This window comes from Furipterus horrens, unplaced genomic scaffold (genome assembly GCF_987537825.1).
Source record: "Furipterus horrens unplaced genomic scaffold, mFurHor1.1.pri manual_scaffold_11, whole genome shotgun sequence".
Lineage (NCBI taxonomy): Eukaryota > Metazoa > Chordata > Mammalia > Chiroptera > Furipteridae > Furipterus > Furipterus horrens.
Genome location: NW_028327181.1, coordinates 3,801,014 through 3,827,202, shown reverse-complemented (window position 1 = coordinate 3,827,202; position 26,189 = coordinate 3,801,014). Strand labels below are relative to the sequence as shown.

Sequence of the window (26,189 nt, the reverse complement as noted above, 5' to 3'; positions counted from 1 at the left end):
GCAACAGCCTTCCATGGGTCTCCCCTCAGCGTGGGGGTTGCGCGCCGCTTTGTTGAAAATATGCGTGTTTCCAAGCACATCTGGGAAGGCAGGACGAGAGTCCTCTTCTCAGTCTCCGCAGCCTCTGTGGCCCTGAACCCCGTGGACTCATTGATCCGAGTCACAGCACCAGACACCCCCCGCCGCGGTAACTAACAACCGAAGAGCGTGGCTCTGAATTCCAGCCGAGTAACCTTTCCCGCTCTGCTTCCAGGGAGGAAAATTCGACGTCATCCTGCTGATCGTGTACATCGGCTCGACCCTCTCCTACTTCGGTTTGGTAAGGCCTTCCCCTTCCCGCGCTGTAGGAAAACGCTCTGGCCAGAAGAAGTCTCGCTAACGTGGCCCGCGTCTGGGTTCTTCCAGGCCACCATGTTCATCGACTTCCTCATCAGCGCCTATTCGAGCCGGTGCTGCCGGTCGCACGTTTACCCTTACTGCCCGTGCTGCGAGCGCTGCGCCGTCAACGAGTATTACTACAGGAAGACGTGCGAGGCCGTCGTGGAGCCAAAGCCGGTAAGGCGCCGTCGGGCCGCGGGGAAACGTGCACCATCCGGCCGGAGTCAGAGCCGTGATCCCCGGGCGGACACGCCTCTGCACTCGACCCCAGTCGACCCTGTCTCGGTGGAAAACCTTTGATCTCAGGGAACAGCGGGAACAAAAATGGACAGGCGAGAGAGAAGAGGGAGAACAGAGTTTTATGTTCCAGGACTTGTCGCTTTGTCAGATTTATTACGTGGGTACAGCCGGAAAAAGCCGGACAGTGACTTCAGAGGACAACACGCCACGTCTAATACCAATTAAGTGGGGCCCCCTGTGCGGCCCGGCATGCCCACGTCTCCACACCTGCCCTGGAGAAACAGCCACGTGAGCAGCCGGGGTTACACGTGTATAAGGTATCCTCGCAGCCAACAGTCACTGAAGACAGAGCTTCTTCCCAAAGGGCCAGCCGGGGACAAGGTGCTGGGTTACGATAAATCCCCAGCAAGCAGTGCCAGGCACCAGGTGAAAAGGACGAGGTCGAGCAAACCAATGGCAAATGTTTAGATAGCGCTTCAAAGTGCTTTACAGGCCTTAACTCACTGAACCATCACAGCTGCCCTACAGACAGGGGGTGTATTATCTCTTTCTATAGATGAGGGAACTGAGGCAGAGGAGGGTGCAATAATCCGCCCAAGGCCGTGCAGCTAGTTAGTTAGTGGTAGAGCTGAAACTCCAACTTAGACAGGCTGGTTTCAGAGCCCACGCTCCTAACCACCGTGCTGTAGGTGCTAATGAACATCCAAGATGTTTTGTTGCGAGAAATAAGCAAACTACAGAATAATATATATGGGACAATACAGGTTACAACACAACTACACACATAAACTAATTCTGTGTATTGTCTACATGTATTTTATACAAGTACATGTATACACATACACATATATTCTATAGATTGTTATTTATTCTATACATTTTTACACATATTATACACACACATATATATGTAGGGGGGTTTTATACACACACACACACACACACACAAAGGCATTGGACACACACAAAAGTGACCATGATTCCTTCTGGAAAGAAGCCTAGGATGGGGGACCGGTCAAAGGTACTCAGCTCACCTGTACCGTTTCGACGGTTGAATTGGGACTTTACGAAGCAGTTCCTCTACACTCAGCTCCGTGATTTCCCCCAACCAAAGGGAACTCTCTAGCACTCAGACCCAACAAAGAGGGTTTCTCTGCCTTTCCTTCATCCAAGAACAATTCAGTCCTTTTCCAGCAGATGAATGCACAAGTCTGTCCATTGTGCACGTATGTACAGTTTGAAATAAAAGTTCATCATCTTTGCAGCTAAAAATAAGCAGTTTCATGGCCCAAGATGGGATGAAACTTAATGAAAATATAAATAATTTAAGTCTCCATAGGAGAACTTTCTGGAGCTATTCAATCTGGAGTGACTTACATTGAGGGAACACAGCAAAGAAATTTTCCAGAGTGTTTGGGGTGGCCTATAAACATGAGGCAGTGATTGCGAGTTCTCTGAGCCCACAAATTAAGGTGCACAGGGTTCCGTTTCTGATTTACCTTTAGGCTCAGATGTCATTCGTTCTTGGTCAGCAAGAGTTTCTGGTGAACTTGTTCGTCACTTGGTAAATGAGAATAACACTTGCCTTAAGATATGTTCAGCTATGCCGTGCTTACTAATTCTATACAAAAAAAGATTAAAATTTTAAACTTCTTTCCCTAGACATTAAAATACGTGTCCTTTGTGGATGAACCCCACATTAGAATGGTGGACGAACAGCTACTGGGGAGGAGTCTGCAGGACATGAAAGGTGAAAAAGTGCCGGTAAGTTAAAATATTTCATCTTTTTTTAAAAAAGGAAAACTTACTAGTAAATATAAATACATCTAGAAATTTGTACAAATCCTACTTGATGAATCTTAACAAAGTAAAAAAGTGAATATTAGTAGCAGGTTTCCTTTTGATGTCATTACCCTCCCTTAAAAGTCGTCATTATCCTATATTCAAATGTTTTACCTCTTCTAGAATTAAATTCTTTTTTAAATTTTCAATTATAGTTGACATTCAATATTATATTAGTTTCAGGTGGTTACCTCTTCTAGAGTTTATAAAATTTGAATCCTATTGTACGTACTCATTATATATTCTGTTGAATGTCTGGTTCCCTTTACTCAGCATTATTTTTGTGAGGTCATCCGTGACGTTGCATATAGCAAGAGTTCATCCTTATTGTTGTACAATTTCTATCTTATAAACACCCAGTTTATTTTTCCCTCCTGTCGCTGATGGCCAATTGGGCAGTTTCTGTCTGGGGATCACGCCAGCGCTGCTGCCGGGGTAAACACGGTCCCTAAAAGTGCGGCCGCTGACTCACAGGCAGGCGTCCGTTCAGCGGCGGCCGTGACCCCCACACGTGGCTCTCCGTGGGTGTTCTAACCCGCCCTCGTCCCGGCAGCTCTGGTCGTTGCGCATCGTCACCAACGCATTAGTTCTCTAAGGCTGCCGTCACAAATGACCACAAACTAAGCAGCTTAAAGCCACAGAAGTGGACCCTCGCAGCGCTGGAGGCTACGAGACGGAAACCCAAGGGTGCTGCTGTGCACACTCATGTATAAGACCTGTGCCCTTTTAAGGTGCTTGACTCAGGCTTCCTTTGCGCGGTGAAGGAAGGGAGGTAATGTCACAAAGAGCAGACACGTATAAATGATGGCAGTTACAGCATTTTCCCTTTGGGGCATAACAAACAGATTCGCCAGAAGAAGGAGCCTTGGTGGGAAAGGAGAAAGTGGAGCTAAGCTGACAAATATTTACGGCCTCCCATGCGCTGGGTGCTGCCCTAGGCCCTGGGGATATGACAATAAGCAAGCAGGCAGGGCCCCTGCTTTCATGCAGAAGCATCATCAAGTAAACATATCGATTAAAGCGATCATTTCAGGTGGCAGTCAGCACTAGGAAGCACACAGGCGCTCACGACAGTAAGAGAATGACCCGGGGGAGGGGAGCCACCTAGATGGGGTGGTCAGGGCACGACGGTCTCCGTGACAAGGTGAGGTCTGCACTGAGGCCCGGCTATTCAGAACTTCCCTTCCTACGTCTGCACAATGGCTGTAGGGACACAGAGCCCATGAGATTCTCCGAAGGCTTAAATGACACAATGCTTGTAAAAGGCTGTTTTTAGAAAATATTTTATTTACTTACTTTTAGAGAGAGGGGAAGGGAGGGACGGAGAGAGAGGGAGAGAAACAGCAATGTGTGGTTGCCTCTTGCGTGTCCCCCAAATGGGGACCCGGCCCGCAACCCAGGCCTGTGCCCTGACTGGGAATTGAACCAGCCACCCTTTGGTTCGCAGGCTGGTGCTCAATCCACTGAGCCACACCAGCCAGAGCTTAAAAGACTATTACTGCCCTGATACATGCACTTACCACATGAGAGCTACTAGTACTCACGTCATATAAAATATAATTTTATAAGCTAATAATAAAATCGAAGACCCTAGAACTGCAGGGGTTGTCGTTGCTGACAGGTTTGGAAACTGGACTTTTCCAGAGACCCCTGATGGATTTCACAGACGTGTCCAGGCTGCCCCTGTGTCTCCCAGACGCACCCCCGGTTCCGGGACAAGCAGAGGAGATGCAGCTGCTCAGTGAGGAGGCGACCGCTAGACCCGGCGCCCCGGGCTGGTGCCAGTGCGGACGCTGCCTGCCGTCGCGCCTCCCCGACAGCCGGCGGTGCCTGGAGGAGCTGTGCTGTCGCAGGAGGCCGGGCGCCTGCATCACGGCCTCGGCGCCCTTCGGGGAGCTCGTGCTGTCCCGGCGCGCGCTGCTGTCCCTCCTGCTGTACCAGGAGCCGCTGCTCGCGCTGGACGCGGCCACCGCCGACCGCCGGCTGCGCCACTGCGCCTACAGGCGCTACGCCGTCTGGCGCTTCGGCTCCCGGGACCTGGCGGACTTCGCCGTCCTGCCCAGCTGCTGCCGCTGGAGGATCCGGAAAGCGTTTCCCAGGAGCGAGGGCCAGTACAGCGGCTTCCGGAGTCCCTGCTGATGGGGCCGCGCGGAGCCCGGGGGCCTCACCTCCGCGGCGCCTGGAGCCTCAGCTGCAGAGCTCCGTGGCCAGCTCTTCGGACAAAGGGAAGCGGGCTTTGCTCCGCGACAGCGCTGCCGGCGTCCGAGGGCAGAGAGCCCCGGGTCAGCCAGCCAGGACCCCTCCGCGCAGACAGGGGCCGTCCCTCGGAAGCTGGGTGGCCTTTCACCGCTGGGCCTCGGTCGCCTTATTATCCAGCCTGCTCTCTCACACAGCTCCGGGGAGGAAACGTCCGCGTGGGTGCTCCAGGAGCTGCGTGGGCACAAAGCAGCTCACGATGAGGTCGGACGAGGCTAATGCCCAGCTATGAACAAACCCTTCGGGTCCTGGGTCCTGGCTGGAGAATGTGGAGGATTCCAAGTGGCCACAAATGCTTTGGCACTTGTCCCTCAAGCCCTGAGGGTCATGTCGCCTCCTGTGGTGACTGGGTGGCTCTGATCGCTTGTTCAGTAGTGGACGTGCTGCTGCGTCTGCTTCAAGGTCTTGGTCTTGAGAGGCTGGCGGCTTCCACTCCCTGTCCCGTGACGCTCTTGCTGGGAACGAAGCCAGCCTCCAGGTGAAAGTCTGACCGCCCTGAGACCGTGAGGAAGCCCAAGCAGCCACATGGAGAGGAGGGATCCCGACCAGTTCCCGCGTTCAAATCACACAATCCCTGTCACCAGACGTGGGCGAGAAGAAAAGCAGATGATCCCAGAGCCTGCGAACGCACGTCTGCAACTGCCTGTGACCCCCACCCCCACCCCAAGGGAGAGCTGCCCGGTAAACCCACGGAAGAACATTGTTTTAGGCCACTATGTTTTGGGTTCTTTGTTACATAACAACAGATAACTGGGGCAAGAGAGCAGGCCTGACTCCTGGGGACCTACCCTCCCTTGTTCTAAAGGTCTTCGGGGGCCTGGACCAAGGGGGCTGCAGACCAGACCAGGCAACCCACCAGCACAGCCCCGGAGCCCATCGACCGTAACTACCAAGCTACCCAACACATCCCAACTGCGTCACGTTTCTAGACTGGACGTACCCACTGCTGCGAAACACTGGGAAAGGCTGCCTTTACGCTTTTAACATCCCACCCTTTTCAGCCAGTTAAAGGGGAGGCAGTCTGGATGCTACTTCAAAAGCGACCAGCACCGCAACCTTGACCATGTTTAGGATCCTCCTGCAGATTTCCTTTTTGCGGTTCTGGCACTAGAATTGACTATTTCTCAACAACGACTTTAAAGAATAAATAGAGTCCACTCTTCAATGCTGTGACTGATGAAGGGTCTGTGGTTTTTTTATACATATTCTAAGATTTACCATTTTGTTACTTTTTAAAAAAACCGGCAGCTTTCTACTGTATTAAAATAAGATGAATAAAACCCTTCTCTTGGTGACCCAGGATTCTATCTGGCTTTCAACTCAGGAATCCAGTTAATTGGGCCAGACTGAACTTTTATTTTTGCTACCTTTTCAAGATATTTTTAAGTGGATTACATATGACTTCCAAATTGAAATTCCTACCCCCAGAATTCTCGCAACAGCTACAGATTTCCATTCTGATGACCTGAGTCTTTATCCCTTTGGTTTCTGGCACCCATTCCTGGCGAGTTTCTGTTACCTTGCGGAGTCAGAATTTGGGGTGACAGGTCATCACTGGATCCCCCTCCCCCCAGGTGCTCTAAGTGAGAGGGCGATGGTGTGCCCCTCCTACAGCACATGCATCGTAGCTGCATTCTTACAGCTGGTCAGCTGCATAAAGTAATGTCAGCGCCAAGGGCATGCCGGGGAGAATCCCATTTTGTGGGCTCTGCCTTCTCGTACCTAAGTGCACCCTTCTGTTACGGCGATTGCACGGTACTCACAGCTTCATCTCTGTATCAGAATCCCGCTTTTCTTGTAACACTGACCGATCTCATGTAGAACTGGTAATGGACTTGCGTTTCTCTCCTTAGAGGGAACCATTTCCTAAACACTTCCTAATTCTGTTTGGCAACGTAGACGTCTTAACCTGTTTTGATAATAAAAAAATAATGTACGTAATTCACGATTATTGAAGGGTTCCTTTTCCTTCCTTTTCTCGGAATATCCCTGAATAATGGTTAGCTCATTCACTGACCCATTCATCCAACATATACCCACTGAGCACTAAGACATAAGATGTATATCTGGTCTCTGTCTCCCAGTTCCTGACACAGAGCTCCTAAATCCCTTAGCGTTTCCTGGGTGATAAGAGTGTCTGTGTTCTAACAGGGTGACTTCTGGTGGGCTCTTGGGTAACTTCAGGGTGGGGGCTGGTGACCAGAAAGACCCAGTCATGCTTAGAATCTTAGAACTTTCCGTCCCACCCCCTTGCCCTCCAGAAGGGGGAGGGGCTGGAAACAGCGTTAATAACAGATCAGGCCTACGCGATGCCACCTCCACAAAACCGTCTACACCATGAAGAGCCCAGGGCTTCTGGATCGATGAGCACACCCGCATGCTGGGAGGTGGCGCGCCCCAGGCTGCCGGTACAGAAGCGTCTACACTCAGGACGCCTCCATCCCCCATCCTGTGTAACTCTTCATATCATTGTTCTCCTGTCTTTTATTATATGCTTTGTCATAAAGCCGTAAATGTAAGTGAGTGTTCCCCTGCGGTCTAAGAGCCATTATAGCAAAGGATTGAACCTCGGGAGGGGGTTATGGGAACCCCCAGTCTCGAGCCAAGGGGTCCCAGGTACAGGTGACAACCTGGAACTTGTGACTGGCTGATTGGGGCCAAACAGAAAGCTGAAGCTGATGGTGCCTCACGGAGGCTAGCAGCACACCCTGACCGGTGTGGCTCAGGGGCTGGGCGCCGTCCCGGGCCAGAGTGACCTGTCCCGCAGCTCCCTCGGCGCGGACGGGAGACCTGACTCAGAAACGAGTTGTCTGAGGAGACAGAAGGGGAGTGTGTCTCAGAGGAGATCACTGATCGCTCCTTTCTCAATTAGTTTTTATTGAGTTTGCTACGTGCGGAAATGCACGGGGTAAGCATGCAGGCCTCCACCAAATGCTTGGGAGTAACAAAGGGTAACATAAATCAGGACAGCAAGACTGGGAGGTGCCAAGGCCCATCACAGAACTCCAGATGCCTCTTTTACTTAGACATTTTGTTTTCACATCCTACTGGTAAGAATTTGGGGCTACACAGAGCAAGCGGGCTTCATCAGCTTCAAAGAGTATGTTGCATTCCTATTCTACTTCTAAACCCCCAGAATGTGGGACCAGTATGGTATGTGGGACACGTTTGCCTGCCGGTTAAGGCTTATGGGCCCGTGTTTCAGTCCCCGCTCCGCACAGCGGCTACAGCCCTCTGCACCACACACACCGGTCTCCCATAGTCCCACAAACCGAAAGGTTGATGGTTCGATTCCCCGTCAGGGCACATGCCTGGGTTGCGGGCCAGATCCCCAGTTGGGGGCGTGCAAGAGGCCACCCGTCAATGTTTCTCTTGCACATGGGTGTTGCTCTCCCTCCCTTCCCCTCTCTCTAAAAATAAATCAATAAAATCTTTTAAAAAATGAAAGAGACTAGCAGAAGGGAGAGGGAAGAGGTGAGCATTTTGGATAATTCTCAGGACAGGAGAGGGACCCCTTGACCCTCAACTGACCCAAAGAAAGTAACTACCATTTGTCACCCCACTTCCCATGGAATTTCTTACTGACAGAGAAACAGGGAAAAATAAAAACCAGAGAAAGGGAAGCAACTGAAGAAAGGGACAGAACGCTGCCCCCCACAAACACTCCCTGCTGGCTGTGCTAACTTACAGCTGCACTGCAGGGTTGTTTTAACCGGCACCCAGACAACGGAAACTTAACATATTCTCATCAGGTCGGTGGCCCGTCCCTCTGTGCTTTTCTTCTCTCTCAGTCACCAACTATTATACAGAGCAATCACTTAGGCAGACAGAGGGAGGGAAACGATGCGCACAAACAAGGAGACTTCCACAACAATGTAGCAAACATTAATTTGGATGACGTCCAACTTATCTATTTTTTTTCGTTCGTCACCTGGGCTTCAGGTGTCGTACCTAAAAAAAAAACTTGCCTAGTCCAAGCTCACAAAGATTTATACCTACGTTCTCATCTGAGGCTTAATAGTTTCAGCTCTTACATTTAGGTCTTTGATCTTTCTGAGTTAATTTGTGTGGATGGTAGGAATTAGGAGTCCAACTTGATCCTTTTGCATGTGGATGTCCAGTTGTTGAAAAGACTATTCTTTCTTCAGTGAATTGTCCTGGCACCTTATTTATTTTTTAAACCAACTCTTCCTTGTTTTTAAGTTAAATTCCCTCGGTTGCTCAGTAACTGACGACACTAAGTCATGCATACGGCAGCAACCACACAACTGAATGTGGTTAAGATGCGTGTACGGGAAAAGCCCCAAATGTAATCATCACTTACTTTCATTTTACACAAACTAGGATTAGTCTGGCCAGTACATTGGATATATTCAGTATTTTGACTGCGACGATGGTTTTATGAGTATATAAAGAGTCAAACTTATCAAATTCTATACTTTAAATATGTGCAGTTTATTGTATGCCAATTATGCCTCAAGAAATGTTTGTGTGTCTTTTTTTTTTTTTTAATTGACTGATTTTAGAGAGAGAAAGAAACATCGAATTGTTATTCCACTTACCTGTGCATTCATTGGTTGATACTTGTATGTGCCCTGACTGGGGATTGAACCTACAACTTTGATATATCTGGACAATGCTCTAACCACCTGAGTTACCAGGCCAGGGCCTCAAGAAATCTGTTTTTAAAGAGATATAACCTAGGAGCAAGAGAGTAAATGAAAAAAACTTCTTTTCCTAATCAATTTTCAGGATCAGCTTCTCTGGTTGGGCCTAAGGATATAATACTGACTAGCAATTTAGTAAAACTGGTACTTCTGTTAGGTAGAGTAGGTGGCAAACCAAGACAGGGAGGAGGAGGGACACATGTCTCACCCCCTCACTCAGTACTCCTGGGCCTGGTCCGATAAGATTGCCAGGTGTTCTGATCATAAGAAACACCAGCCAGCACAGGAGGAGAGGAACCCTTGAAATTCTGTGTGTATCGTTCCCACTCTCTGGGAAAGGAAGTCTTTGAAACTGTGCATTCGTCCCAAGGTCTACAAGGGGAAGAGGAGGGGGCCCAAAGAAGAAGCCATAAAACATCTTTGGCTAATTGCTCACCTCTGGTCACTATCTGTTTTATGAGGGGGTCGCCAGTGCTTAAAGAAAGAGCCTGTAAATAACTTAGGATAACTGCCCCAACTTTAATTAACTGCCTCCTGTCACATATCTGTTTTACAAGACGAACAAATGGAGTCTGGAGCAAGATGAGAATTCTGGGCTAAGAGACCCCCACACATACCTACGTTTGAGAAGTCACATCCCCCGGGGGGAAGCTGGCACCAGCTTTACCCATCAGTCAATACGTAACAACTTCTCCCCCATCCCGCCAACTCTATCCGTCCTCAAAACAAAGGACCTGCTGCCTTTGCTGCCCTTACCTTGCCCTGCCCTGAACCTGCGCCTTTCGCCCCCATCTCAGCAAGGCCCGCTCTCTTCCCTGAGAACGTATCACTAATAAACCCTGTTTGCATGCTAACTGACCTGCGGATCTGTAATTCTTTGCTGCACCGTCAAGAACAGAGTTTCTCCCGTAACACTTCTACATTTCTGTTAACTGACTTTGTTCCAAAACGCAAGCGGACCATTTAAAATCAGCATTTGAAAGGCTGGGACCAACACATCACTATGGGATAGGAATTAATGAGACTGGAAATGAGTTTTGATTCTGAAGGAAAAGCATTTCTAAGTCCCCATCTGGTGAAAAGTCAGAGACAGAGTTTTCCTTTCCTACATAGAATGTAAGCCCTCCCTCCTGCACCAAGCTCCGTTTTGGCAGAAGCGCCACCTCTCCGTTCACCTTCACCTGCCAAGCATCAGGAACACCGCCAGGCACACAGAAGGCCCTCAGTAAGTACCTGTCAAATGCATGAACAGAGTCCCGTGAGCCCTGCACCACCTTTTCCTGGGACCATTTTGGACTGAGGCAGGTGGGGACTGCTCCACCCTCTGACTCAGCAATTCCACCTCTAGAGGCAGATGCTGTCTGTTTGCTGCAAGTTTTTTTTTTTTAACGTGCTCCACTTTTTTATGGTAAAAAAATTGTTTTTTCTTTTAAGATTTTCAATGACAGTTGACACTCAGTATGTTCGTTTCAGGTCGCAAATATTCTTATTATTCAAACTTTCATATTTGGAAAAACAAGGAGGGGCGGTTTAGGAATTTCACATCCGAGAAATGAACTTGAAATATTGTATCCAATATTACGCATGGGATCTGCAAACGAGAAGCAGGCGGGCGGGAACAGTCAGGGAAATCTAAGTATCCCCCCCTGAGAGAATCAGTCCATAGATTTAAAATGATTATTATAATGAGCCTGCAGTAACATGGAAAATCATCGCCTTCGATGACAAACTAAAATTTCCTACACAAGTACCTGCCAGAATGCCTGCCCCGCGAAGGCACGGTGTGCCTGGCGTTTGCGAGGAGCTGAGCCATCCTTGCTGAATGAATTAGCGACACCCAATACGAGACCTACCTGCGGGAATGCACAGACGTGGAGAAGCAGTGGAACTGGGGGCGCTTCCTCCACGGCCCTTTCACTTCCAGTGCTCCCTGAAGGTCGGATAAAACCTTCTCAGTGGCAGGCCGGCCACAGACACCCCTGCCCTGGCTCCTGGCTGCGGCCGCTCCCCCCGCGTCCTGCGCTCAGGAAGCACCTGCCCCGGATCAGGACGCGGCGCGGCTTCGGTTGCGGGAGGGGCGTTTGGCGGGGCTCCTAGCGCACCGGCCCCTGCTCCCCCCAGTTAGAGCCTGTACTGTGGACCTGGGCGAGGGGGTGGTGCTCTGTCACCTAAGCGGCCCGGGACCCCCAAGGGGGTCGCGCGTTACTTCCTTGCCAAGGGAGAGGTCACTCTCTCCGCGAAGGGCCATTCATTCTCGCGGGCCCCCCTGACGGGCCACTCAGCCCCCCTCTGGTCCCGTCCCGTCCCCCAGCCACGAGCCGTCCCCCTCCATCCTCCCGAGGCGCCCCCGGACCCGAGGGGTGGCCCGCGCCTCCAGGGCCCGTCCCCCGAGGGCCAGCGCCACCTCCTCCTGGGCCCTCCCCCGCGGGTGACGGCGCACGGCCGGCCGGCGGCCTGGGCGGGGCTCCCGGGGCTGCGAGGCAGCGGGGCGGGCGGCCGGGCGGCCCCAGAGCGCGGACCCGGCGGCACGGCCATGGCGGGCTGCTGCCCGGTGCTGGCGGCCTTCCTGTTCGAGTACGACACGCCGCGCATCGTGCTCATCCGCAGCCGGAAAGTGGGGCTCATGAACCGGGCGGTGCAGCTGCTCATCCTGGCCTACGTCATCGGGTGAGCGCGCGGCGGGGCGCCCCCGCGGGGTCCGAGGGTCCGCGGGGCCGGGGACACCGGCGGGGCCGGGCGCTGCCGCTCCGGGCCCCGGCCGTGCACCTGCGCAACCTGGCCTGGGTCGCCGGGGGAGCCCCGCGGGCGCCCTCCGGGTGGGGCCCGGGGCGCAGCGGCCCGAGGCCGGGGACACGCCCCTCCGGGCCAGGCTCCGTGCCGGGCTCCGGGCAGGAAGCTGCTCTGATGTTGTGTCTGAAGGGCAGATCCTGGCGAGACCCGCATCCTCGCCTCTCCTGCTTCTTGTCGTTCTGACCTGCTCGGGGCGGCCTGTGGCTGGGGGGGCGCGGGGGGCGTCTTTATTATTCACTTCCCAAGCTCACGATCTGGTCTGGGGTTTCCACTTGGTTCCTTCTGGGCGCGCGGCTTCCGGCCCTGTCCTTTAACACCATGTGGTGTTCCAGCTTAGCAGAGGTCACACTTCCAGAAATCATGTAGCGTCCATTTCCTTCCTCTCTAGGGGGTTAGTTCATCGCTCTCCGTGTGGCCCTCTAGGCTTGGATATGCCCAGCCGCCGGCCTTCTTCTTCCTCACCAGGTGTTGAATTTTAATTGAATGCACCCCTTCAGTCTAATACGACCGGAGAGCGGAGGTGGAAATAAATTTACCAGATGGCGAGGGACGCTGTTGACTGACAGATGTTATCTGCTTTGTCGTTTCCTTAAGATTTTACTTATTTATTTTTAGAGGGAAAGAGGAGGAAGAGAGGGAGAGACACTTCCATGTGTAGTTGCCTCTCGCACACCCCCAACCTGGGACATCACCCGCAACCCAGGCATGTGCCCTGCCTGGGAATCGAACCAGCTATTCTGTGGTTCGCAGGCAGGCACTCAATCCACTGAGCCACACCAGCCAGCCAGGGCTGTCGTTTCTTTTCTTAAAAGACCTAATGGAGCCCTGGCTGCTGTGGCTCAGTGGGTTGAGCGCCAGCCTGCAAACCAAAGGGTCGCTGGTTTGATTCCCAGCCACGGCACATGCCTGGGTTGAGGGCTGGGTCCCCAGAGGGGGGGGGGGCATGCCAGAGGCAGCTACATATTGATGTTTCTTTCCCTTCCTTCCCCTCTCTCTAAAAATAAATAACAAAATGAAAAGAAAAAAGAAAAAAAGACCTAATGGAATGGTCCCCAAATTACACATACAACCATTTGGGAATCTTTTAGAAAAACGCCAGTTGCTGAGTCCCAACCCCAGGCCTTCTGATATCATTGCTATTGGGTAAGCCCAGCTCCCCAGGCGATTTTGATGTGCAAAGTTTGGGAACTAGCATCGTAGTGTTTCCCAAACCTACCTGATCAGGAAAGACTCGCCCTGAGGAACTGTGTTCAGGTAACCTGGGGTGGGGCTTGGAATCCAGCCACCCTGCCCAGGGAATTCACATGCTCAGACAGGTCAGCCTCTAACACCCATCAGTCCAGCAGCTGTAGGTACTGACAGTATTCAATCAAATGGCTTTCCAGGTAGATTCCCTACTCCAGAACGACCTAGCCCGCCGCCAGGTTTGGGCTCAGGCTCATTAAGTTCCACCATGAATGCCTCACCCCCCCGCCCTCCCCCCCAGTAATTGTGACGCTCCCTAAATTTTGAGCCATGAGGCTACCTGGTGACCTAGACTCACGTTGCCGGTTGGCTCTGAAGCATTTGGAATCCAGTGCTCATGCTTTTCCCTCTTGGCTTGTATTCCTCGTGTGAAGATCTGTTTCCATCTACCCTGGAGTATCTGTGAAGCGCTAGGCTACGGGCGGTATATATCCGCAGTTCTGCTTTTCACCATTTCAGTTACCCAGGTGTGGACATATTAAGTGGGACATTTCAGAAGAAGCAGCTCATAAGTTTTAACTCGCACCCCATTCCGGGTAGCATGATGACATCGTGACATGTCCTCGCACCGTCCCAGCTGAGGCACGATCATGCCTCTGCCCAGCTACACACACTCCCATCCCGTCAGTCGGTCACTGAGGAGCCACGTGGGTGACCAGACCAGTTATCAGACAGAGAGCGGCCACGTTCACATCACTTCGATCCCAGTATATTGTTATAGCTGTTGTTTTATTATTATTGTTCATCTCTTACTGTGCCGAGTTTGTAAGTAAACTGTCACAGATATGTGTGTGTGGGAAAAAGCACAGTATAAATAGGGTTCAGGAACTACCTACAGTCTCAGGCATCCACTAGGGGTCTTGGACCCTATCCCCAGAGGATAAGGGGAGGATACTGTACCTACCCCTGTACCGTACGATACGGGAGCCACTAGGCAATGTGGCTGTTGAGCACGTGAAATGTTCCTACTTCACACTGAGATGTGCTGTCACGGTGAGATGCACGCTAATGATCTTATACTGATAAGGTGTTAAAGTGTGTTGGGTTACATAACATATCATTAAAATTAACTTCACCTCTTTTTATTTTTTAACATGGCCACTAGAACATTTTAAGTTACATATGTGGCTCATGTTCTGTTTCTCTTGGGCAGCACATCTTTCTAGGATTCCTATGAAGCGTTCTCTACCCTGACCGTGAGGATTTTTTTAAAGCAATAAATGCTTTGCTTCTATCCATCTTGCCATGATCAAAACTGACTCAGAATCTAAATTAAGAGATTTTTTTAAAAAAGCCATTTCTTAACTTCCTGATGGCATTCATCTTGGTGAAATTGTGGCCTTTTTCCCCCTAAAAGATTGTGGTCAGTCTTCTACAAAAAGAGGCTGAACCCGCATTGCTCAGTTATCTGATTCTGTTACAAGTCACGCGGTGAAGAAACAGTTAAATCACACGATGTGGGGAACCCGTGCAACCCTTGGGCAATTGACTGTGCCAATGGTAAAATAATGGTGGCCTTCCTGCCCTGAGCTTCGGTATATCCGACTGGAATTAAATGGCAGCTTCTGTGGCAGCTGAATTCCTGGAAACCCTAAAGACGAAGGCTCGCTAGGGTGAAAGCTCGCATCTAGGACGAAAAACGAATTTGGAGACTGCTCAGATCAGGCCAACCCATCCATAAGTGACTAAAAACCAGTGGGTTTCTTAAGTTTCAGCCTCTAGAGCTTATAAGGAGGAGAGAGGGATGCTAGCCTGTCTTGATTCTAGAAAAGAATAGTAATATTTTAAACCTGGTAAGGGTTTAACAATAGCTCTGGTGGGCAGGAGGTCTAATTTGTAGTATTGACCCATTTCCATGGTGTAGATACTCCCTTCGTGGCCAATTTCAGCCTGCCAATGGGGACTCACAAACATTGGTCTAAGCATTTGACATGCATTAACTTATAAAACCTCACCTGTGAAGTCCTGTTATCATTCCTGTCTCACAGAGGGGAAAGCTGCAGCGCAGAGAAGCTAAGCAACTTAGCCAAAGTGATGCCTAGGGGGTGGGAGAGCTGGACACGAACCGGAGGTCAGCTGGCTTCAGCCTGTTTTCCGGTGTCCTAACCACTATGGGCTGATGCCTTTACATTTCTAATTATCCAGACTGATATCACTGTCCCCACTTCAGAGGGAAGCTGCGGACATGTGACTTGAATTCTTGGAGAAAAAATTTAAATTACTATAAAAAGCTATGTGAAAAATGTATGTTTTTTTTTTTTTAGAAGGAGGAGAGAAGGCAAGAGAAGAGGCTTCAGAGGCAGAAGGCTTGAGGTCACATCCTGATTGCGCCGCTCACTCGCTGTGTGACTTTGGCCAAGTGACTTAGCCTTTCTGGGTCTCGGTTCCCTTCTCTGTAAAATGGAGATAATAATGGACACTTGCCTTACACAGCAGTCAGGATTAGGTTGGCTAGTACATATAAGGAGCATCGATCAGTGCCTGGAACCCCAAAACACTCAAATGGTCATCATTATTACGACCATTTTTTATGCGCTCTTGGAGGTGCTGCAGGCCATATGCATGGGAAGCGCCCCAGGAGCTAGTAAGACGGAGCATGAACTGAGCGTCTTCTCCGGCCGTGGCGTCAAGTGCTTTGCTTGCACCATGTCATTAATTTCCCACAAACCACCCTGTGGTTAAGGTGCTATGACGCTTTTTTTTTGCAGAAGTGGACACGGAGCCCCCCTCCCCCTCCTTGCCAAGTTAGGCAGATTTTGAAAAGTCATGTAATTAATGAACGTGGGGCTTTCAGCTTCTGACCGGCAGAGCCTCCCAGCGTCCATCCAAATCCCCAAATCCTAATGGCAATTCAAGAGGCCTGTTTTCTCTTGTAGGTGGGTGTTTGTGTGGGAAAAGGGCTACCAGGAAGTGGACTCCGTGGTCAGCTCAGTTACTACCAAAGCCAAGGGCGTGACTGTGACCAACACGTCTAAGCTCGGATTCCGGATCTGGGATGTGGCCGACTACGTGATTCCAGCTCAGGTACACTGTCCCTTCCGACTCTGGCTAACGCCACCGCCTCTGGGTGGCTCCTTGCTCTTTGCTGACCTTGCACACTTGATTAATGATTGGCATGGCCAGGGTTCTACCATCCCCAGTGCCCAGACCGATTGTTTTAGTCCAGGAGATCGGTGCGCACAGATCTCCTCTTGGCTCACGACCTAAGAGGTAATATTTAATCAGCTATGTTTCTTCTGCTCTGAAACAAGGCGGGCTTCAGCACAGGAAACTCCCCACAGGGGCATCTCAGCCTGTCTCAAGCCCTGAACGGCGAAAAGGCAAACGTCTTAAATCCTGGGGGAAATTCAGGTAGAAGTATCACCTTTCCACACTGCACGTGTGCTCTCTGGTTGTAAACCTACACGGCGAACCTTTCCCAACAGCATTGAAAACCTTGAACAGCAACTAGAGATGAAAAACCAGTCAGAAGGAAACATGCCTGCTCAGGATTCCATCAGGAATCAAGGGGAAGGAAGAAAGTATTTGCTACGACAGCGTCCTAGCCTCTAGTCTGTGAACCCACAAAGCTCCAAGTTAAATATTGACTCTCTTTAGCCTTGATAATGGCTGCGCTCCACACAGCCAACCCCCTACGTGTCCCTCCAGATGGCATACGTGCTACGGGAACCGGGCTGGCTAAATGCAGATAAGCTCTCAACTTTTGGATCAGAGCTCTGCAAGGACTTCAGAAACTCTCTTTCTTCAAGTGTGTTCATCCCGCCCCCCCCCAGCCTTCTCAAGAGAAGGGTCTTGTACGGCGCCCAGAGAGAAGGCAGAGCTAATGAGCCATGAAGGTCAAGTGGAACAGGGGATTCACAGCTGCTGGACTGGCTGGTCCTGTTGTCATGCACCTGTCTCAGCAGAGACTGCGGCTTCCTATCAAGTCGGCATTGTCACAGCAAGCTCTGGGACGGTCACTCAGTCCGTTCCCTGGAACCAAGGAAGGACACGGCCCCTGCTTCCGCCCCGCGGTGGAAAGGAACACGCAGCCACTTGGCTATCCATCTCAGACCTCGGGGCTGGGAGCTGAGGGAGCCCCACGGGCCTCTCCTCATCAGCTCCCACGACGTCCTTCTGCTTCCCCGAAGTCGGAGCACAGCCCTCTGCGTGCCTCGCCTCTGCTTGGCTCATCTCCAGACTGAAATTTCCCTGAACTTAGATAAGAAATAGGAACAAAAAGTAAACCACGACGTTGAATGGTTCACATCTAAGTCAGGAGAGGTGGAGGGGCAGCCTTTGGTAAACACCACGCGTGTTTGCCCGCGGACACCTGGAGGCCTGACAGGTCCCCGGAGAGACTCGGGCACCTGTCACAACCTCATGCCTCCTCTGGGGCCACTTTCTCATCTCCCGATGTGGCCTATTCCAGGCCTTTCTTTGGAAGATGCCAACGATTCCCAGAGCTTCCAACGCCTTGTCAGACCTAGGGGTGGAGATGCCCGCAGACCCCTGGGTGCTTGAGTTCCTCTGATCTCCCAGGTGGCTCCCGGCACCAACTCCATTCTTCCTGGGAGTGTGAAATGCTCACAGCTTCTGGCCAGCATTGCACGTTAGAACAGCAGCGCCCAATGGGGGTGGGGGAGGGGGGTCCAACTCGAATCTTTGGGGTCTTTGTCTTTTACTCCTTGTCCTAGGAGGTCATTATTAGCAATTCTTAAGTCTCTTCCCCAACGAATGGCTCTCGAATTTCTCAGAAACTAATGAATTAATCATCTGGCACCGTCATAGTCCTGAGGAGAAAAGAGAACCTTCTAAGGCTGGTCCTGGCCGCGTCTTCTCTGAAACGCTTTATTTATTTTAATTCCGGTTAGGAAAGAAAAATCAGCCAAAGTGGAGACCTTTAAATGTTTGCCTTTCTTTTGCTTGGAGCACCTGTTGGCTCTTCTCCCTCAAAAGTCAAGCTTTATTAAGGAACCAGTTTAAGTTAGACATGTTTTAAGTTGAGGTGAAATTCACGTATCATAATAGTCACCATCTCAAAATGAAGAACTCAGTGGCATGTAGCACGTTCACGATGTCCTGGTTCCGGGATGTTTTTGTCACCCTCCAAGGAAACCCCGTCCTCCCGCAGTCCGGCTAGTGCCCCCCCCCCGCCCCCCATGGCAAACCTCCAGGCCGCTCTGTCCCTGTGGGTCTGCCCGTTCAGGATGCTTCGCAGCGATGGGATCACACACTGTGTGTCTTTGTGTCTGGCTCGTTCCCACTCAGCACCGTGTGTTGGGGGCCCGTCCACGTAGTCGCAGGTGTCAGAGCGCCACTCTCTCATGGCTGCGTGGCGCCCCCTCCCAGGCGCAGGGCACCCCCCGGCTGCCACGCCTCTGCCGACCGGCACAGGCCATTTCCACCTTCGCGGTCACGCTGCTCTGAACCCGAGGACACAAGCGTCGGTTTCAGTCCCTGCTTTTGGTCAGGCCATAAACTCCCGGGGGAGAGAACGGGAGACCCTAAGAGCGGCGGCGCCCGTTGTCTGCTGCGCGCCACGTGGGAGCAGCTCAGGCCCTGTCCCGTGACCTAAACGTCCGCCTTTTCTTCGGGGCTCCGCTTGGCTCCTCGGGAGGTAACATGGCTGGGCTCTCTCCCTCTTCCCTCTCTGCAGGAGGAGAACTCCCTCTTCATCATGACCAACATGATCGTCACCGTGAACCAGACCCAAGGCTTCTGTCCTGAGGTAGGGGCTTCCCGGGGAGAGCCTCGGGCCCGATGCCCGTCTCCGGCCCTGACCCACGGTGCGTGAGGCCAGCCATGCGGAACGTCCTTCTTTTTCTAGATTCCAGATAAGACCACTGTGTGCAAGACAGACGCCAACTGCCCTGCCGGCTCTGCGGGCACCCACAGCAATGGTAGGAATGTGCGGCCGCGGCCCCTCAGCAGAGGTTACCCTGGGGGGCCGCCCCCCAGCACATCGCCTCCCCAGAGGGGCTCCTCTGATAGAGAAACCTTGGGGTAAAGAAACCCCCTACATTCCCCAATCCCTTCACATGACCCTGGGGGAGCCCGGTGTCCAGATTGAGGTCCCGGGACCCTCTCAACAGTCACCTCCTTCCTCTGTGCCCCAGAAGCCACCCCAGATCTTGCCCTGCGCTGTGGCTCAGCCCCCCTGCCCCCCTGCAGCTGGCAAAGCAGAGGTGTGGCTAGGACTCAGGCACCCATTCTCCTCCCATGGCGACTCTGGGACGCTGTCTAAACCCCAGAATTGCAGCAGGTCAGGACGGAGCGCACAGGCAGCCGTGGGGGGCCCCCACCCCTACACCACAGAGGTAGAAAACGGGAGGCCGCCTGTGGACCTGGGTCTCCTCGCCCCTGTAGGAGTTGCAACAGGAAGATGCGTGCCCTTCAACGGGACCGTGAAGACGTGCGAGGTGGCAGCCTGGTGCCCGGTGGAGGACGACACACACGTGCCAAAGTGAGTCCTGGCAGGGAGTGACCTGAAGTGTGGCTCTCAGTCCGGGGGGGGGGGGGGGGGGGGGGCGGGCAGTGAGCGCCGCCTCGGTTCTGTGGCTTCGCACTCCTGATACCTGTGTGGCGTCGGGTCACATGGGGTGGCGCTTCTCCAGCCCAGGGCAGCTGCCGTCCGTGGCGAGGAAGGTCACAGAGTTCGTCATGATGAGACAGCAGATGACTTTTTTTCTGTTAGGATTTAATCAGTTGCAAATAACCGACAGGAAGCCGTTCTCAGGGCCTCAGTCCGTCTCTGACCAAGAGCAGCGCACGGATGTGTGGGCAAGGTTGTGGTGTCGGGAATGGCAAGAGTCTGAGAACTCGGGCGACCGTCCCTCCCCGTGATGCGGGGTGAGGGAGTTTGAAGCCCGGAGAGATGTGCGTTGGTCCAGGTGGTCCGCAGTGGTGACAGGCTCCGTCCTCCTTGTGCAGCCTTGTCCTTGGCCCTGCTCCTGTCCCAGCGCTGGGAAGACTACTGTTTACGTTTTCAAAGATGCCATCGGGACCCCACCCTCACCCCGCGCCAGGGGTCAGCCTACAGGGCCGGATCCTCCCACAGGGAAACCCATCGAAGAAGCGGGGTCCCCTCGGGGGCAGATGCCACTCATGTTGTCAGCCAGGTGCTGATGTGGCACTTCTGCGCAGAGGCTGCGGGCCAGAGGACACCCTTTTTGTGTGTTTCTGAGAGGTCGGGACCCAGCCCCTAGGTGAATAGACGTCTGCTTTGACTTTTGTCAAACCAGGCCTGTGGAGCGTTTCCCGAGGGCATCAAGCCCTGAAATGGAACAGCCTGGGGAAGTCCAGGGCCGCCAGCGGCCCCGATGCTCCGGGTCCTTCTGTTCCCGCCGCCTTGGGCAGGAGGCCAGGAGAGAAGAAGCCCCAAGGCTTGATCCACAGTCTCCTCTCTTGACGTAGTGTTTACGCAGAGGAGGGTAGAAAATGCCAGAAATGTTGCCCTTTTTTTTTTTTTTTTTTTTTACAAAATGGGATTGTGAGACGTGTGTGAACGCTTTGTAAAAATATGACAGAGGTATGTGAGTGCACCTATATTCGTGCTTACGTTAATACTGACAATAGGCCATGCTTTTTTTCAGACCTGCTTTTCTAAAGGCTGCAGAAAACTTCACCCTCCTGGTTAAGAACAACATCTGGTATCCCAAATTTAACTTCAGCAAGTAAGTGGTGGCTGGCCGTGTGACTTCCCCGTGTCTTGGAGGAACTTCCGGCTCTTCTCTGAGATTCTCCTCACTTCTGTTTCCTCCCAACTTCAGGCGCAACATCCTTCCCAACATCACCACGACCTACCTCAAGTCGTGCATTTACAACGCACTGACAGACCCCTTCTGCCCCATCTTCCGTCTTGGCAAAGTAGTGGAGGACGCCGGGCACAGCTTTGCAGACATGGCCGTCGAGGTAGGCGCAGGCCCTGGCTTTTCTAGCCGTTCCCGTGTGACCTGTCCCGCTCCAGAACGGCTCTCGGACAGCTCGCTCCGTCTCTGCTCGCTCCCCCCAGGGCGGCATCATGGGCATCCAGATCAAATGGGACTGCAACCTGGACAGAGCCGCCTCCCTCTGCCTGCCCAGGTACTCCTTCCGCCGCCTGGACACCCGGGACCTGGAGCACAACGTGTCCCCCGGCTACAATTTCAGGTGGGCACGCGCGGGGATGGGGGGTCCTCGCCCACCGCGATCAGCACTCAGACAGCTGCCACGGGCAGGGGGTGCCGGGGGAGCACTCCCTGCGCCTGGGGCATCCTGGCCCGGGAAGGGTCCCCCTGGCCCGGGAAGGGTCCCCCTGGCCCTTCGCTGCCTCTGGAAACAGGCTGAGGCAGTTGGCAGGGCAGCTGGGAGAGGCTGGCTCCCGACTGTCCTTGGGGTTCCTCGGCGGGTAGACGCATCACTCCACCCTCTGCCTTGGTGTCGTCACACGGCCTCCCCCCCTCGGTGTCTGTGTGTCTGTGCGTCCTCTCCCCCTCTGACAGACACCCGTCACATTGGGTTCCGGGCCCCCCCCGGTCAGTAGGTCCTCATCTTACCTGATTACATCCGCAAAGACCCTGTCCCCGAGTATGCTCCCACTCGTGGGTTTCCTGTGAATTTTCGAGGACATGATTCAACCCAGTACATAGCCGGTGATCTGATGAGAGGGCCCAGGGCCAGGGTCACGTTTGTCACTTTCCTGAGGCAATAAACCCGTAGCCACGTACGTTTCCACGCACCTTTTGCTGCGTCTGGCACGCAGGGAGCCGCTGTTAAAAATGGGCCTTGGGCAGCCCCCCCACCGCCCCCCACCCCCGCGCGGGGGTCCGTGGCGCTTTTGTGTTGCCCTTGTCGCCCTCTAGTGGCGACACGTGGAATCAAACGCACGTGGGGCCGGCTGGGGTTTTGAACAGTCTGGCTCACTGATAGGAAGGCGGATGTTTAAATTTTTTCCTAGGAAGGGAGTTAGATTGGTGTTGCTCTCTCTGTACCCCTACACGGTTCTCGTAGAAACAGCGGGGTTGGAACCCCAGCACAGAGAGGAGCTGACGGGACCCTCACAAGAAGGGCACCCCTAGCCCCGGCCCTGGCCAGCTCCAGGCCCCCCCGACTTCCAGGCCTGGACCCCGATAGCCCGTCACAGGCCGCCAGCCTAGGCTCCGGCGGCTCCTCTGTATGAAACAGGCCTCAGCGGCCCTCCCCCAATCACGGCCACTCCAGTTCTTTTTAGGAGGCTTTACTGAGACACACGGCTCCGTGCACCTGTTTAAAGTGTGTTATTCAGCTGCTTTTAGTATATTTAGAGCATTGTCATCACCTCAAAAACATTTCCGTCCCCCGCACCCTTTAGCTCTCACCCCTGTACCCCCTCCCCGCAGCCCCTGGCAGCCTCCCACCTACTTCCTGCCTCTATGGATTTGCCCGTTCTGGACATTTCATACGAACGGGCTCATAGAAGGTGTGCTCCTTGCCCCAGGTTCGCCAAGTACTACAGTGACCCAGCTGGCACCGAGCACCGCACGCTCATCAAGGCCTACGGCATCCGCTTCGACATCATCGTGTTTGGAAAGGTAGTCCTGCCGCCAGCCCCCGACTCAGACCCCGCGAGGCCTCTACAGGGGTTGGGAGGGGGCAAGGGGTCCTCTCCGCATCCTTTACCTGCCCTCACCCACCCCTACTGCACGTTTTTTCTTTATCCTGCCGTCTGTAGGCTGGGAAGTTTGACATCATCCCAACCATGATCAACATTGGCTCGGGTCTGGCGCTCTTGGGGGTGGTGAGTGACTTGGACCCACGGCCTGGGCGGCTGGGAACAACGGGCCACCCCCAGGCCGGGGCCCTCCTCAGGGGTTAGCACAGCCAGGGCCCCCCTCCGCTCACAGCCTGGTCCTTCCCCTCAACTCTCTGGGCTTGTCCCCCAACGCCCTCCCCGCCTCCACCGCCCCTTCCTTTTCTGTGAGAGACTCCGGACACAGGAAAACAGGCACTAACACAGGCCGGCTCATGCTTTCAGGCGACAGTGCTGTGTGATGTCATCGTCCTCTACTGCATGAAGAAAAAGTACTACTATCGGGAGAAGAAATACAAATACGTGGAAGATTACGAGCAGGTAGGCCGCCTCCTGAACTCAGCCAGCAGGAAGGTCCCAGCGCCTTATTTCATCTGCCTGCCCTCCCGGTGGTGACAGCCCCCGAGCACTGGGCCCCGAGGGAGGCCCTGGCACCGAGGCTGGTGCTATGTCCGTGTGTCGTCAGCTCCGTTTCCAGAGCGTCTGTGCTAGTACTTACCTTCAACGGACTCACTCTTGAAAATCTAGCCTCGCTTGTAATTAGTGACATCCTAGGTTAGTGAGGATAATGGATATTATGACAAAATCGATGGCCACTCTACTTAAACTCAACTCGCACAGCAAAACGGGCTGGGGACCATGCTCTGAGACCGCTGCATGTTCTCCTGTCGTGGGAAGGGCTGTCCCTAGTCCCCAGGAAAAGCGCCACTGCCAGCGCTCCAGGCCTGCCTGCAGCCACCGCAAGGTGGCAGTACGTTTATCCGTAAGCGTATCGATTAAGGACAAGTATATCCTTCTTGGCAGGGCATTGACAGCGAGATGGAGCGGTGACGCCCACCCCACGCCCAGGCTCCCCACGGCCCCCGTCAACGTGGAGAGCAAAGAGAAGGGAGAAAGGGCCGCCGTGGCCCCCAGAGGAAGCTCGAGATCCTGCGTCAGTCTGCGCCCCACGAGTACTTCAGGGTTGCCCGCTGCTGCCGTGTCCTGTTGTGGGACTGCCAACCGCTCTGTCCTTGGCTGGATCACCCTGGCTGTCTCTCGGGTGGGTTATGGCCCCAGGGCGGTGACACCGCAGGCAGCAGGGCTGGGACCTTCTCTCTCCAGGGCCCGCTTTCCTCCAAAGCCGCCCTCTGCAGCCCCCGGCAAGACAGGTGCTTTCTGTAGCACACGAGGACACCTGGGTGCGGTCCCCTGGGCTGCCGTTCCTCCAGACTGTCGCGATCACGAGGCGGAGTTCGTGTTTCTCTTTGGAGAAGGGGCAGGTTGAGGTGGGCGATCCAGAACCAAACATTAAAAGAGAGGATTTTCTTACTCTTTGTCTGGGTGGTTTCCACGCGTGAGCTCGAATGTTCCTTTCCTCCCTAATAAATCCATTTATTGTCCCAGCTCCCTGTGCCGAGAAAGGGCTCCTGAAACAGTCTGTGGCTGGAGCGTAGGCATCTTTTTCCTACTTTACCTTTCTCTGAAAGGCCTAAGAATTTTGCTCTTCGTTAGGTTATATGCTGATGATAGTTTACAAGGTTTCCTTCCTGTAGTGACCACCTGCCCAACCCGTGGTTACATTTTACCTAAAGGATGGCGCTACACACACACCAGCGAACGCGGTGAAGGCGGCTTACCCTCCCCCTCCCCATGTGCTTTCCAGAAGTCTCCAACCAAAGCAGCACCCCCTCCACCTACCCTGCCACCGGATTAGAATGTTAATGAAGCTATTTCTAGAGTAGGCTTCACACCTTCTTAATTCTGCACCCGCTGTTCAGGATCTTCCTAAAGAAAGCAGCTTGCCTCCCCCTTGCCATGAATTCACTTCCAAGTACTGAAGGAACAGTTTATTTTAAACGTGCTCTGCTTCTGTTGGAGAAAGGACCGATCTGGGCTTTTCTTGCCTTGGGGGGAAAAGCCTACTGAATCCCCTTGAACAAGCTCTGAGTCGTGCTGCCTTTAAAAAATGCCCACTTGAGGGCAAAAACTGAGCATTCCCCCTGAGGTCAGGAACAAGACAAGGATGTCCACTCTCTCCACTCCTATTCAACATAGTCTTGGAAGTTCTAGCCACAGCAATCAGACAAGAAAGAGAAATAAAAGGAATCCAAGTTGGAAGAGAGGAAGTAAAACTGTCATTATTTGCAGATGACAAGATAGTATACATAGAAAACCCTATAGACTCCACAAAAAAACTACTCGAACTAATAAGTGAATTTGGCAAAATAGCAGGGTACAAAGTCAATATTCAGAAATCGAAGGCATTTCTATACACCAACAATAAAATCTCAGTGATAGAAATTGAAAGAAAAATCCCATTTACCATAGCAACAAGATAAATAAAGTACCTAGGAGTAAACTTAACCAAGGAGGTAAAAGACCTGTACTCAGAAAACTACATAACACTGAAGAAAGAAATTAAGGAGGATACAAATAAATTGAAGCATACTATGCTCATGGATGGAAAGAATCAACATCATTAGAATGTCCATACTACCCAAAGCAATTTATAGATTCAATGCAATCCCTATTAAAATACCAATGACATTTTTCACAGACCTAGAACAAATATTTCAAAAATTTATATGGAACCCAAAAAAAGCTTGAATAGCTACAGCAATTCTGAGGAAGAAGAACACAGTGGGAGAAATCACAATACCTGACATCAAACTATACTACAAGGCCGCAGTAATCAAAACAGTCTGGTACTGGCCTAAGAACAGACATATAGATCAATGGAACAGAATAGAGAGCCCAGAAATAAACCCAGGTCTATATGGTCAACTAATATTTGACAAAGGGGGAAGGAACATCAAGTGGAGTGAAAAGAGCCTCTTCAACAAATGGTGTTGGGAGAACTGGACAGGGACCCACAAAAAAATGAAACTAGACCACCAGCTCACACCATACACCAGAATAAACTCAAAATGGATCAAAGACTTAAATGTAAGCCGTGACACCATAAAAGTCCTAGAGGAAAACATAGGCAGGAAAGTTTCAGATATCCCCCGTAGCAACATTTTCACTGATACATCTCCTAA

The 26,189-nt window shown here is 52.5% G+C and overlaps 2 protein-coding genes across 2 annotated transcripts in view; both read left to right on the top strand.

Moving 5' to 3' along the window:
- The window catches only part of P2RX7 (purinergic receptor P2X 7), a 30,957-nt gene extending 26,319 nt beyond the window's left edge, over positions 1 to 4,638 (top strand). The window contains exons 10-13 of the mRNA XM_090291410.1: positions 254 to 319; positions 406 to 555; positions 2,281 to 2,382; positions 4,105 to 4,638. Coding sequence (XP_090147536.1) covers positions 254 to 319; positions 406 to 555; positions 2,281 to 2,382; positions 4,105 to 4,599 — 813 coding nt within the window. The 3' untranslated portion in view covers positions 4,600 to 4,638. The remainder of the gene's footprint in view (positions 1 to 253; positions 320 to 405; positions 556 to 2,280; positions 2,383 to 4,104) is intronic.
- Positions 4,639 to 11,850: 7,212 nt separating this feature from the next.
- Positions 11,851 to 24,477, top strand: P2RX4 (purinergic receptor P2X 4). The gene is made up of 12 exons (XM_090291804.1): positions 11,851 to 12,050; positions 16,295 to 16,442; positions 19,057 to 19,128; positions 19,228 to 19,300; positions 19,767 to 19,863; positions 20,993 to 21,073; positions 21,170 to 21,311; positions 21,412 to 21,548; positions 22,855 to 22,948; positions 23,089 to 23,154; positions 23,392 to 23,487; positions 23,971 to 24,477. The coding sequence occupies exons 1-12, from the start codon at positions 11,917 to 11,919 to the stop codon at positions 23,995 to 23,997; spliced, it is 1,167 nt and encodes a 388-aa protein (XP_090147930.1). The 5' UTR covers positions 11,851 to 11,916; the 3' UTR covers positions 23,998 to 24,477.
- Positions 24,478 to 26,189: the final 1,712 nt, after the last annotated feature.